Source organism: Petaurus breviceps, unplaced genomic scaffold, assembly GCF_028583685.1.
Source record: "Petaurus breviceps papuanus isolate PSGF00001 unplaced genomic scaffold, PetGlider_PUasm1.0 140, whole genome shotgun sequence".
Classification (NCBI taxonomy): domain Eukaryota; kingdom Metazoa; phylum Chordata; class Mammalia; order Diprotodontia; family Petauridae; genus Petaurus; species Petaurus breviceps.
The window spans coordinates 50,503,258-50,517,849 of record NW_027185698.1 but is presented as its reverse complement, the minus strand read 5'-3'; the positions used below and the strand labels follow the sequence as shown (position 1 = coordinate 50,517,849).

At 40.6% G+C, this 14,592-nt stretch overlaps 1 protein-coding gene across 6 annotated transcripts in view; it reads left to right on the top strand.

Moving 5' to 3' along the window:
- Window positions 1-14,592, top strand: part of PIGG (phosphatidylinositol glycan anchor biosynthesis class G (EMM blood group)) — a 163,623-nt gene that overhangs the window by 111,178 nt on the left and 37,853 nt on the right. For all 6 annotated transcript variants that reach the window (XM_069072753.1, XM_069072737.1, XM_069072745.1 and 3 more), the window contains 3 exons: window positions 326-777; window positions 6,455-6,646; window positions 13,394-13,703. In XM_069072753.1, coding sequence (XP_068928854.1) covers window positions 326-777; window positions 6,455-6,646; window positions 13,394-13,703 — 954 coding nt within the window. The remainder of the gene's footprint in view (window positions 1-325; window positions 778-6,454; window positions 6,647-13,393; window positions 13,704-14,592) is intronic.

The following is a 14,592-nucleotide window of genomic DNA, read 5'->3' as shown; positions in this document are numbered from 1 at the left end:
TCCCACCTTTGTTCAGTTATATTTTCAACAACATTGCTACTTCTCTCTCCCTTGGAAGTATTGATTTTTTCAAGTTTTACTGTAAGTGTAAGATAGCTTGAGTTCAGTATCACTAAAGTCTTGTAGCACTGACTTAACAACAATAAAATTAACCTTCTTGGAGAAAAATGGTGGAAAATCCAAAGAGAAATGCGGCCACTGTTTCCCTGTGTTTTTTCAAGGGTCTTTTTTGGGGGAAGGGGCAGGCAGGTGTGTAAGTGTGTGATACATGTGAAATAGGTTAGTGTTCTCATGAGCGTTCACATCAGCCCATTTCTTTTCACAGAATCCAACTGCCACCAGTTCTAGCTGGTCTGGATTAGATCTGCTTATTTTATTTGGAACTCTGGGCCATGTTCTGAGTCTGGGTGCAAGCAGCTTTATAGAAGAAGAACACCAAACCTGGTATTTTCTTATCAATACTCTCTGTCTAGCGCTGGGCCATGAAGTATGTAGAAACCACTTTCTTGGGAAGGACTTTGATCAACATTTAGCTGTGGAAGGGGATTTTCAAAAAGATACTGAGAGGGTTTTACAATACAAAACTGACTATGTGGATGTCCCAGAGTACAATAAAATGCACAAGACATCTTCTTTGGAACTGCCAGAGAACTATGAAAAGTGGTTGGGATTGGCCAGTCCATGGCTTATACTGCTTTGCTGCAGACTGCTCCGCTCATTAAATCAGACAGGAGTGCAGTGGGCTCATCGACCAGACTTTGGCCACTGGCTGACCAGGTAAGAGCGTGAAGTGTTAAATTCTTTTGCTCTTGAATTATTGTATTCTTCAAAGTGAAAGCTTCATTCACATTTTTTACATTCCTTACATTAGAATTTCACACTGATATAAAAAGTATTCCAAATTAGAGGAGGTGAAAGAGCATCCCTTAGTCTATAATGTTAGGGGAGAAATCCGTCTTGAGTGCTGACCTGTTAGTACTAGCTTTATTTACTAGCACTGGGTTTGTCATCACTCCCCACATTTTATAAAGCTCGTTTTGGTAAATTTAAGTAAGATGCAGTATTTTCAATAGCAGTGTCACCAGCAACTAATTTTGGATAAAGATTCCTAATTATTAATTAGTCACCAAGCATTTTTTGCTAGACAGTGGAGATGGAAATAAACAACAGTCCCTGCTCTCCAAGAGCTTACATTTTAACATAGGAAACAACGTGTGTGCGTGTGTCTGTGTGTGTCTGTGTCTGGGTGTGATTGTCTGTGTCTGGGTGTGTCTGTGTGTGATTGTTGTCTGTGTGTGTCTGTGTCTGGGTGTGTCTGGGTGTGATTGTTGTCTTTGTGTGTCTGTGTGTATGTCTGTGTGTGTGTGTCTGTGTGTATAGATACACTTACACATCTGTGTCTACATACCCACACACATACCCATATCTGTCTGTCTTGTCTTTCTAGTCATCTTGAGAGGGATTGAGAGCACACATTGATACAGAGCTTTGAAATATGCAAAACCTTTACATAGATTATTTCATCCTTAGAGCATCTCTATCAGGTAGGTCGTATAGTATCCTTGCTTTAGAAATAAAGCAGCTGATACTTAGAGGAGATAAATGATTTGTCTGATCACCCAGCTAGTCAGTGCTGGGGGCAGGAACTGACTATAGGTCTTCATGACTTTATGTCCAGCACTCTCCATCATGTTATGATGCCTCACTACTACTGTCTGTGAGACCCACACAAAGGAGATGAACAGCAACCTTAGGTGGGAAGGCACTAGTAGCTGGCAAGACCAGGCAAGGCCTCCTGGAAAAAGTGGCATTTGAAGGAATTCAGGCATTTCAAGGCAGCCATGAAGAAGAGGAGCATTCTTGGCACGGAGGCTGGGCAGCGGAGTGTTGTGTAGGAGTTGCAGCAGATAGGCCAGTGTGCCTGACCGTAGAGTAGATAAGTGGAGGAGAGTCATATGAAAGGCTGCAAGGCTAGGAAGGGACCAGACGGCACATGACTTTAAGTGCTAAGCAAGGGAGTTTGTATATGATCTTAGAGGAAAGAGGAGGCCATTTAATGGTCATGTTCAGTCATCTCTTCTTAGCCCTCATCCTTCTTGGCGCCTCTCTATCATCTGGCATTTTGGTCACCTTCTCCTCTTAGATACTCTTTCCTCTTGGAGTCTCAAGATCCTGCTCTTTCCTGGTTTGCCTCTTGCATGTTTATCCTCTGTTTATCCAGTTTCTTGTTGGTTCATCATCCATAGTCCACCTCTGATTTGTGCTTGTATTGCTGTAGCACCAATGCAGTATTCACAGCACCGATGGCCACTGTAAATATTCTGGCATAGTGTTCAGTCACAAAATATAACAGACTCTCCATATATAAAAGGAAGCAAAACATTTATTCAGACACCAGAAAACCAAATCCCAAAACCAGTAAACTGATTCCATCGTAGTAGCAAAGAAGTTAATAAGCCATAACAGTACAGAGAGCCACAACATCCTTTAGCCTTCCCACAAACCAACATTTACTCATAAGCCTAACTGTCTCCCTGGGGTGTGTCCTCTCCCACTATCTAGCTGTTCTGATTCCCAGCTTCCTATGGGTTCTGCTCCATCCTTCAACAAACTCCTCCCACCATAGGTTCTGTGTGATTACATTCTGGAATGGTCTTCAAATTCCCTTAGGTTTATTCAGGGGCAGGGGAGATCTTCAAATTTCCATTCCCATTACAACTACAGTGGTTAGGTCCTTCTCTGTGTTCTCCTTCTTGGGAAGACTTCCTGACTTCAAATCTGGCCTCAGACACTTACTAACTATGTGACTTGAGCGAGGCACTTAACCTTTTTTGACTCAGTTTCCTCATCTGTAAAACGAAATGGTAAACCAACCTAATATCTTTGCCAAGAAAACCCCAAATGGGGTCACAAAGGGTTGGACATGACTGTAAAACGACTGAATAACAACAATCAGGTGACTCCCAAATCTATATATACAGTCTCAGTTTCTCTCCTGAGCTCCAGTCCTACATCATGAATTACCCTATTAGACCTTTTCAGCTGGATGTCCTGCAGGCATCTTAAGCTCTTCATGTTCAGAATGGAGCCACTCTCTCCCCTCTATCCCTCAGCCCTTCCTTCTTCCAGGCTTCACCGCTTCTGTTTGAGGGTACCACCATTCATAGGGTTGCCCAGGTTCATCCTCATTTATTCCATTTCCCTCACTTTCTCCCCAGCTTCCATAGAAAGCCAGTTGCCGAGTCTCTGTACTTTTGCTTCCACAACATCTCTCAAATCCATCCTCTTTTTTTTTTGCTCACACAGCCATCACTTTAGTTTATTCATCATTTCTCACATGGACTCCTGTTTGTTTTTTCTCTCCCCATTCTCTCATCCCTTCATAGTTGTCGAATTGAGATTTTTAAAGCATGGGTCAGACTATGTCCTTCACCTGTTTAGGAAGCATAAGTGGTTTCCATTTTAATAGAACATCAGATATAAATTCCTCTTAATTCCTAATAGTATAACCATTGTTGTATGCCAGGCATTCTGCCAAGCACAATATTATCTTATTTGATCGTCACAACCACCCTGGGAGGTAGATGCTATTATTATCCCCATTTTGCAGATGAGGAAACTGAGGCAAAGAGTTTAAATGTCTTGCCCAGGGTTATACAGTTAATAAGTATCTGAGGCTAGATTTGAAGTCAGGTCTCCTTGACTCCAGGTTTGGTTCTCTGTGCTGTGTGCCATCTAACTGCCCCAATGCCCCAGATGTTTAGCATATAAAACCCCTTGACAATTTGACTCCAGTCAGTTTTTCCCCTTGTATGTACATATATTCTCCTTGCATTTTGCATTCCAGTCAAGCTGGCCTACTGTTATTCCCATATGTGACTTTGGTCCCCTTTCCGTGCTTCCCTTGAGTGTAGTCTCTTCTCACCTCTGCCAATGTGAATCCCAAGTTTTCTTCAAGGCTCAACCTTCTCCATGAGACCTGTTCTTTTTTTGTCCCCATTTGCTAGACACCTCCACTTTTGAATTTGCTTAGTATTTACTTTACACAATGCACGCACATGCACCAATGCGTACACATACACATATTGTATTTACTTGTCTGTGCTCATATTGTTTCCTTCCAGTAGAATTTTCAACACTGTGTTAGGGTAAGGACTGTTATGTTTTTGTCTTTGTATTCTCCGCATCTCCTACAATGCCTAGGAAGTACATGAGGTGTTTGATAATTGCTTGTTGAATGAAGGTAGACTGAATCTCCATTAATGATAGTATTCCTTAGGCCGAGACCTACTTGATTTCGTTCTGATCATCTGAGTTGTTGACCGGGGCCATTTGGCCACAAAAATGGACATGGCCTTTGTAACACTTGTATCTAGAGCCATGTAGGGAACATAGACTGTGGGAGCTAATGAAGGCTATTTGTTTCATTAGGTCATTAATGAAAACCTAGAGCACAAATGGAGATAATTATGCTGTTTGTTGTGGAAAATTCAGTGAAGGATTTCGTTGGCAACTTAGGCAGCAAAAGGGGTGCTTTAGAGAAGGAAAGACTGGCCTAGGGAGGTGGACAGGAACAAGGAGCCGAGGATAGTAGGGCTACTGTCGCCTCATCCTATTCCCCTGTTTCTAAGTGCGAACAAACCTCTCTGGACTACCCTTCCTCTACTAGGTCTGCTTTGCTCTTCCTTTTCTCTCCTTTTTCTCTCTCTTCACCCATCCATCAGAAGATATTGATGGGTTGGGAATGAGAATGATACCAGAGCTGGTGATAATCTCGTTATTCAGGTCATCATAACCTTCCACCCTCTCAGTCTGCCTTCTTACATAAGACAGACTAGGAAGTAGTGAGGGTTAAGGGTGGGTCAGCAAGCTCAGCATGGTGATCATGGATGATTTTCACTTTGTAGTGTCCTGAACAAATTAATGCAGATCTCCAGTGGGTACAGAGACCAGACAATCTACGTTTTTTATTACATACCTGTAGTGAATTGGTGTCCCATGACTATGGGAGCTTCATGGCTAAGGAAACTATAAGCCACTCAACTGTGATTTACAGAATAATTTTATTTAATAATACTTAATAAGATACTATAATTGGCAAAATAATTAGTAGTGCCACTCAGTTTACCTGTAGTGCAGCAAGCTGAGATTCAGAATAAATGACATTTCCTGGATTCTTCCTATTTATAATAATTTTATATATGTAAAATACAAAATCATACATACATACACAGACACAGACAGGTTTCATTCTTTGTGCTTATATCTGCAGTACCTAACATGGTATCTGGCATATAGGAACTTGATAAGTAATTATTGATTGGTATATTCCAGTTAACTTGGTTTATGTGGGCTAGTCTGGGAAGATAGATTTCATTTATATCACAGAGGAAAAATCATATTAAACAACTTCAGATTTCCAGGTAACAAATTTTTGGAGCTTGATTTGTCCATAAAGGTTGGAGATGCTATTGATAAAAGTTTTTATCGTTTCTGCTAAGACCATATAAGCTCTGAATATCATTACCCCCAACTCCCACTCTTATAGATCAGTGTCAGATCCCAAAACAAGGCTATATCTCCCCCTCTGGGTTCTAGGGGTACCCCTAAAGAGTAGAGGAAGATTAATGCCATTGTTTAATTCCCATTCGTATGCTCTCCCCAAGATCATCAGTTGAATCATTTAGCCAGTCCCAAGATTTATCAGTTAAACCACTTAGTCAGCCAACCTTAAATTGTTTTAAGAAAGCATTATTTTCTAAGGTGGTCCAATAAGAACAGTCACTGACAAAAATGCAAAAACCTGTGTCACATGCTCCCACCAGTACTCACAGTCCCAGGAATGGTGGGCTCAGGCTTAGGGAGCACTTGTAGCATAGAAGTGACTCACTGCTCTTGGTTTCTGGAAGGCTTCCCTTTCGTGGGGTGCTCAGGAAACATGGTAAATCTTCTGTGTCTAGGATATCCCTGACTCCAGCAGACTCCTGCTGGCCTGAGGGAATACCAGGTGATGGGAGACGGAAAGTCTAAAGTGTTCTGGACCTTTCAAAGTCTACAGGGTTCTTTTCCAGTCAGAATAAGGGGTAGGGAGGGGAGACCTATGCCAGGGTTGGAGCTAACATCTTTCTTCCCTCATCCCCAATTGATTCTACTTCAGGGTTTAATGAATGAAACTCTTACTCCAATTTTGGAAGTTTTTTCCAAAGAAAAGAGTTTCCCTTATTTTTATATTATTTACTGTGATATACAAATATTATCTTTTATTCAGGAAATAGTGAACAGAAATATGATTATGTTCTTGGATATTGTTGTTTAAACAGAAAATTTAAACATTTTTTAAAAATAAAAACAATTTAAATGTGTGTCTTAGCCACCAATGTGCTACAGATTCTTAGAAATGCAGTAATTAGGTTATACTTGGCAATAATTTGTGACATTTTCTGTTTCATTACAGTTCTGATCATAAAGCTGAACTCTCTGTTCTGGCATTTCTCTCCCTTGTCATGATCTTCATTCTGGTTCAGAGAAGATGCTCCCCTGTTTCAAAAGTAGCAATGGCTCTAGGGCTCTTGGGAGTCTATTGCTACCGAGCAGCATTTGGAAATGTCTTTTTGCCATGGCAACGAGACAACAAAGATATTTCTAAGTAAGTTCATAAGCAGATATGTAAATCTGTTTTAATGAGTTGTGTACTGAAAGGCATTGTGCTGTTGCTTATAATGTCAATTTAGTTCTTAAAAGTCATGTATTACGTTTTTCACTAATTGTAATAAGGTAAAATTTTAATTAACTGCAACCCAACTAACCATTTTGCTTTTTAGGAGGAAAAGGCAAGCTGCTGAAGATTTATTTAAAAAACAAACATACAAAAAGTCTTCCAGTTTATAGACATAGAAGGGAGAGAGAGAGACAGAGACAGAGAGAGAGAGAGAGAGAGAGAGAGAGAGAGAGAGAGATTGATTTCTGTTCAACATTGAATTGACCTGAAAATTTAAGTAGTCAGAATTCAGGTCTTCCATAGTATAATTCTGCCTATTACCTAGATTCTAGACTAGCCAGAGAGAAAGGTGGTCTGGAGAAAAGGCACTTCTCATAATTGAAGGATAAGTACCCAAATCCTCATCTTAATTGTGTTTGGAAATCCTTATGAAATAGCACACCTCCTTACCTTCGAAAACACTCAGCATAATTTAATCTTTTCTTGATGATCCAAAGTTATTATTCAGAGTACCAGATGCCCTGTACTATAGATGAAGATGCACAGGGCAAGTCTTGATGTAGATCATAGGAACTCAAAGTTGGGACCTTAGATATCATCCAGTCTGTCCTGTGTTTAAACAGGTAGCTTATCTACAGCCTCTTTGAAAATTGGGCGTTGCACATATTCACCAAGACCTCTACCAGAAGGGAGCGTGTGGCTTCCCAAGGCACCCATTTCACTCTGGGATAGATCAGATCATAGGAAGCTTTTCCTTGTGTCTGGCCAGAATATGCCTCTGTGCTGTAGACATTGGTTCTCATCTTGCCTCTGAGATCAAGCAGACTCGAACATTTCTGGAGACAGCTATCATACCCTGTGAGCCTTCTCTTTGCCAGGCCAAACTTTTGTGGTTCTTTAAACTGACCCTTGTATGGAATGGTCTCCAGTCATCTTGCCTTTTGCTCACCATTCTCTGGAGCAGACCTTGTGATCTAGGACCAGCTCTCTTCCTCCTTGGGCAAATGAGCATTCTGTGGAGCATGGGAAAATAACTCCTTCTCCACGTGAAAGGCGGCCTGTGTCTGTTGTTGGTTGTTGTTCATCCTTCGTTTTCTCAGGGGACCAATGACATTCCCGGTGATGACTTGTGAGCGGACTGGATTTAAGTGAGGCTGAATTACACAAAGTCTTCAGCTTTACTTTCTCTTCCAGAGCCATTGAAATCCAGTGGCAGTTTGATTCCTTCTATTTCCTCTTTGCCTTCTGGTTCTAAGAGATCTGGACAGTTTTCTTTTAAGATTTCTTGAAAGAAGGTGTGTGGGCTCTTTGTTTGTTTGTGGTGCTTAATAGTACAATGATTTCTTGGGTTTTTTTCTCCTCAGTTATTTTCCAGGTCAGTTTTTTATTGTGGTGAGATATGTTTTATTTCCTTTTATACTTTCAGTCTTTTAAGTTTTTTAGTATTTCTTGTTGCCTCATGGAATCATTAGCTTCTGTTTGGTCCGTCCAAATTTTCAGGGAGTTTGCTGCTTGGACAAGGTCTTGTACCTCTTGTGCCAGTCTGTTCATTCTCTTTCCAGTTGTTACTTCTGTATCTCTCGTCTCTTTTCTAGTGTTTTCCTCGAGCACTCTAATTTCATTTATAAAACTATTTTAAATTCTTTTTAAAATTCCTGTTTCATCTCTTCCAGGCACTATAATTGAGTTTATGTCTAAGATGGATTTTCTCTAGAAGCTTTGCTTATAGATGTTTTGGAGTTATCCTCTACTCCTGGGTATGTGCCTTGAGCTTCCCTGCCACCATAACAGCTCTTTCTGGGGAGATTCTTTTTTTATTTGCCTAGTCTTCTAGCCTCTAGTCAAGAAGTATCCTTACTTTGAACTTGATATTAGAGCTGGGCTTTTTGGTACTTCTGATGGGAAGATCTGGACTGGTCCTGTTGCCGTTTTCTTGGGACTACTGAATATTGTGTTATTCCAGGAACTCAGAGACATCCCAAAAAGCATGTTTTCAGTGGTCTTATCCAGAGCAAAATCTGGTTGCTGTCCTCCTAGTCTGAGGAGAAGCATGCTTAGTTTTAAAAAAAATAAAGATAAACGGTTTTAGATACGTTAAGTTTTATGTGTCATGAGGACATTCGTAGAGTAGGTAGCTGGGGATGTAGGTCTAGAGCTTTGGAAAGAGGAGAGACTAAATATGTAGATTTGGAAGTCATCTGTATGGTGCTGAGAGTCAAAACCATGGAAATGGATAAGATTACCAAAGAAGAGAATGTAAGAGAGAGAAAATAACCAAGGACAGAAAATTCTGGGGAATATTAATAGAATGTAAACTCCTTCAGGGCAGTGATTTTTGGTTTTGATTTTATATTACCTAGCTAGCACTTTGTAAGAACTTTTAAGAAATATTTATTGAACTGAATATCCATTTTAAGGAATCTGGAAAAGGACAAAGATCAAGAAAAAGAGAGAGAAGAAGGGGTTAGTTTGGAAAGACCTTACTGTGAAACTACTTTAGAAAGCTTGGAACACAAAAGTTCAGCAACCTAAAGGGAAAAATTTAAAGATGATTATTTAACTTTTTCTTAAATATATTAACTCCCTTATGGACATAACCTACAGCAGAGTAGCTAGCCAACAGAAGGGGGAAAAAGGCAGCTTGGAATTTCTCCATCCAGAAAGTCATGATTGCCTTAATGAAAGCACTGTAGCAACTAAGACATAAGCAGAAGTTTGCTAATTACTGATTGCTCTCATATCTGAGAATATTAGCATCAGATAAACAAAGGAAGTCCATAAGAAGACTACTCCAGGGAGCTGTAATCACTTCGTTAGAAGCCAGAAAACTGGGTAGCTAAAGCAAATGCCTTAGAAGTTTTAAGTGCATTGAGTGAAGGAAGCCACACAGAACCAAGGACCCAAGATTCAGAAGGTGAAGAAAACAGTTTCAGGAAGTTGCAGAGAGTATACCTGCATTGAACCATTGGGGCTTCTTCTAGAGGTAAAGACCAAATTACCCGACTGGAAGAGAAAGTATTCCTTGATAGGATAAAAATTACCTAAGAAAGAACTCATGGAAGAAAAGGCTCTGAGGAGGTAGAGAGGGTTTAAACAACACTCATTGCCCTCTTCCGAGGCTATTATCATAGTCTTCTAACAGGTCTTTGTATATATACTTTCTGTTTCCTTTATGCCTTTAATATTGTTCTTATGTGTAGAGGCGGTCACATCATTCTTCTGTTCATAAACTAAATAAAATTTATTTTAACAGGAGGTAAGGAAATTCAGAACATCCAGAGTTCATGCTCAGGCCAGTGAACCAGTGGGGAAAGGTGGCTTAGTGTGCTCTAATGGTATCTTAGTGAACCAGAAAAGTTGCTTTGTCTTCCTAATGGGGATACTGTGCTTGCACTACCTGCTTCATAAGGTTGTTGTGAGGAAGCAAAAGCAAAACCTTGACTAACCTCAAAGTGGTTGGTATTGATAGGCTACACCTTTATCAGCAGCAGCTGATGTATGGGACAAACTCATTTATCTGACCTCACCTTGGGTCTCTACTTCTATGCCCCTCCTTTTTTTTTTATAGATTTAAAAAACCTACTTTCCTTCTGTAGGAGATATTATGTAGAAACATGTATCTTAAGAGATCTTAGTGATCTCTGATAATTTTTAGAACATGCAAATGAGACTCTGTAGGGTCCTTTCTTCTACCAAACTTCACAGTAGTTCTTTGTTGAAAGTCAAGATGGATATCATATATCATAAATTCAGTGTTTTGGGGGATCCTAGGGGGATTCTCTGACAATTTCCTTCATTTATCCCTTGTTGAATTGACAACCAGTCAGGCCAGTCACTGGCCTAACTGTGCTGTTTGACTCAGTCTCTTGGAAGACAATTGCTGCCTCCTTGTTCTCCTAACAGTTTCCTTAGAGGGACCAAGGCAACAAAATAAGGAATCCCATCCAGTACTGATTTCTGAAGTGCTCCTCTAGATCCCCTCCCAGGTCCTGAACAGGAAGGTAGGTTCTCTGACCTGGCTGAGGTTCCTGAAGTTAGCATGATCCAGGGTCATCAATATAGTGCCTGCCTCCACATAACTTCTAAGCATTTAATAGATGAAAGTAATGTAGAGGTTCCTGACCTCTCTATCCCTTTAGGACTAAGGTAGCAGAAAATGAACTGGATGACTTCCCTTTCTGCAATGCAAGAACATGGCAGAGCTCTCCTGATCATCCTTAGTTTCTTCTCAATAAATCTCAGTGGAGCCTTTAAAAGCCAGGTTGTCCTCCGGAGTCTGTTGCCTAGCAAAGAAGGGAGCTAGGATTTAGGAAGTGAGCAAAACTGAAGGTCATTCTTAGGGGTTTTGTTTTTTAATAATTTTAATATGAAATGGTTGGATGGGGCTAACTTTCAAGGTAAAGAACTAAGAAGTGGATGAGTCAAGCAGTTCTGACCCAACATAGGGCTCTGAGAGAGCTTTAACCAGGGCAGGGCAGCCCTTAACTGCCAACTGCCAAGACCTGTTTGTGTCCCCAGGACCAGCAGGGGGCAGCAGAAGTCTGGTCTGTAACTCCACAACCACAAACCAAGGGAGTTCACCTGAAGAGTGGCAGGAGAGATGAGGGGTCAGTGGAAGGCACACTGGAGTCTAGCTGGGCTGGGACGGTCTAGAAGCAGGATCTTGTAGCCAGCAGCAGACTGAGGTCAACCACAGCAGAGCCAGGGGATGCCAGGTAGCCAGCAGGGCCTGGGGCTCTTTGGGAGAGGGTCCCTTTGAGGAGGCTGCTGCAAACCGGGAGCCTTAATGCTGCTTCTTGCCAGAAGCCTCCTGACGGTGCCCTTGTCACCCTCTGTGGCATCTCCTCTACGTTTACCACATGACTAACTAACATCATTTCTCTTGTGTGTGAAAGAGGGGTTAGATTTGTTCTACTTGGCCCTTGAGGACAGAACTACAGCCATGGGTGGGGATTACAGGGAGAGAGATGTCCTTTCCTTATGAGAAAAGATTTCTGGAAAAACTAGAGCTATCCAAAAGTGAATGGTCTGCTTTAGGAAGCAGTGAGCTCCCCATCTCAGGAAGTCTTCCAGCAGTGCCCAGATCACCATTTTGGGGAACATTATAGAAGATTCCTGCTTTGGGCAAAGGTTGGACCAGACAGCCTTTGAATAAAGGCTCACATTTCTGTAGCACCTACTGTGTTCTGGTACAGTGCTAAGTGCTTTACAATTATTATCTCATTTGATCCTCACAACAATTCTGGGAGGTAGGTGCTATTACTATCATCCCTATTTTGTAGATGAGGAAATTGAGGCAAGAAGTTAAGTGACTTGCCCAGGGTCACACACACATATACAATGTCTGAGGCACTATCTGAACTCAGATCTTCCCAACTCTTGCCCAGTATTCTGTTCATTGCATCACCTAGCTGCCCCTTCTTTGAGGTGGTACAGACATACCTCATTTTATTGTGCTTTGCAGAAATTGTGGGGGGCTTTTTGTTTTTACAAATTTAAGGTTTGTAACAACATTGACCAAATCCGTTGGCACCATTGTTTCAACAGCACATGCTCACGTCCTGTCTCTGTGTCACATTTTGGTAATTCTTGGAATATTTGACCTTTCCATTGTTTTTATATCTGTCGTCGGTGATCTTTGATGTTACTATTGTAATTGTTTTGGGGCCTCACAAACTGCACCCATACGAGACAGAAGACTTCATCCATAAATATATGTGCTTTGCCTGTCCCACCCACCGGCCATTTCGACTCTCTCCCTCTTCTCGGGTGGCTTCCCTGTGCCGTGAGACACAGCACTGAAATTAGGCCAGTTAATAACTATAATGGCCTCTGTGTTTGGTGAAAGGAAGAGTCAATTGATGCAGTAAACTTGTTGTTGTCTTATTTTAATAAATTGCCACAGCCAACCCAACCTTCAGCAGCCCCCACCCTGATCAGGCAGCAACCATCAACATCAAGACCATTCTTTAGCGATAAAGTATTTTTAAATTAATGTATGTATGTTTATTTTAGATAAAATATTATTGCACACTTAATAAACTACAGTATCCTGTAAATATAACTTTTATATGCACTGGGAAACTAAAAAATGCATGAGATTCGCATTATTTCGATATTTGCTTTATAAAGGTGCTGATCTGAAACCAAACCTGCAATATCTCTGAAGTATATATGCCGGTAACACTGCTCTAAATACACAGTATTTGTTGTATGTTAGAGAGCTGCAAAACAGTCATTCTGCAATTCTGACAGAGTAATTCAGTGGCTCCCCAAGAGCCTGAAATTGCATCATTTATTATAATTTAAAGCATCTTGTTCTTCATATCGGAGTTGTGCCTTTGGTAATGGAACGTGTGGCAAACCAGTGGAACTTTGTTTTTGGTTTGCTGTGATCACATAGATATTACCTTGGATCTTAAAATTCATCTTGTCTCTCCATCTTTAGAGTATAATGGAATATCTTCGTTCCTTTTTGACTCACATACAAAGACTTCTTCTTACTGTCTCCTGGCAGTGGGACAGTGCAGTTAATTCTGTGGAGTTTTAGCCGGCAGAACTAGTTGTGTTCAGTGTTTCCTTTGATGCAGTTAGAATTATGTGCCACATATGGGAGTAGTACTTGAATTTTGCAGAAAGATGCTAATAAGTTTAATTTGTTCTTTTCTCTTTTAGGGGCATTATTGAAGCTCGCTTTGTTTATGTCTTTGTTCTGGGTATTCTTTTCACTGGAACCAAAGACTTGCTTAAATCCCAAGTCATTTCTGCAGATGTCAATGTCAGGAGTCGAGGTTTGTGGGAAATATATAGCGGCTTAGTTCTTCTAGCAGCCTTGTTGCTCCGACCTCACAACCTTCCTGTTTTGGTGTTTAGTCTGTTGATTCAGGCTGTGATGACAAAATTCGTCTGGAAGCCCTTAAAACATGATGCAGCTCAGATTACCGTAATGCATTATTGGTTTGGCCAAGCATTCTTTTATTTTCAGGTATGTGACTGCCACCAAGGGAAAACTGTTTGCTTTTTGTGTGTCTTCTGTTTATTAGAAGTCTGTCTTTTATGGTCTTCTGTTTACTTTTTACATGCTGTTGTTTTTGTTTTCTTTAACTTGGGGGAAATTATTAAGAGTATTACAAGTCGGTGCGGCCAGGTAGCACAGCGAGTAAGAGCACCGGCTCCAGTGTCAGGATGACCTGGGGATTGAATCCGGGCTCAGATACTTAGCACCACACCCAGAAATAACTGGCCGTATAACTTTGAACAAGTTACTTAACCCCAGTTGCTTTTAAAAAAAAAGAGTATTGCAAGTCTAGAAGTTGTAGTCTTTGCTGAAAGAAATAATTGTCAATATCAATATATGGCATTACAGGTTATCTGTATTGCAAAAATATTTTATTAATGTATTTTGTTTTTACATCACCTTAATTTCCAAATATTTTCCTTACTTTTCCCCTACCCAATGAGCTGTGCCCTGTGACACAGAACAAAGAAGGGAAAACTTTTCAGAAAAACCAAGCAACGCAACCATCTGAGGGTACAGGCTTTATTCTAGGTCCATAATCCCTCACCTCTGCAAAGAAGGGAGAAAAGTGCATTTTATCAGCTCTTCTCCTAGGCCTATTCATTATCATTATACAGTGATCAGTTTCGCTTTTTGGTCTTTCCATTTACTTTGTTGTCATTGTGTAAGTATTTTTTTGGTTTTGCTTACTTCGTTCTGTATCACTTTATATGTCTTCCATGCTTCTCTGCATTCTTCATATTCATTGTTTTCTTATGACATGGTAATAGTCTACTAATGGCAGTTACTTAGTTTCTAATCTTTGCCATCATAGAAGCTGATGATATGAATAGATAAATAGTTTGGTATATATGGG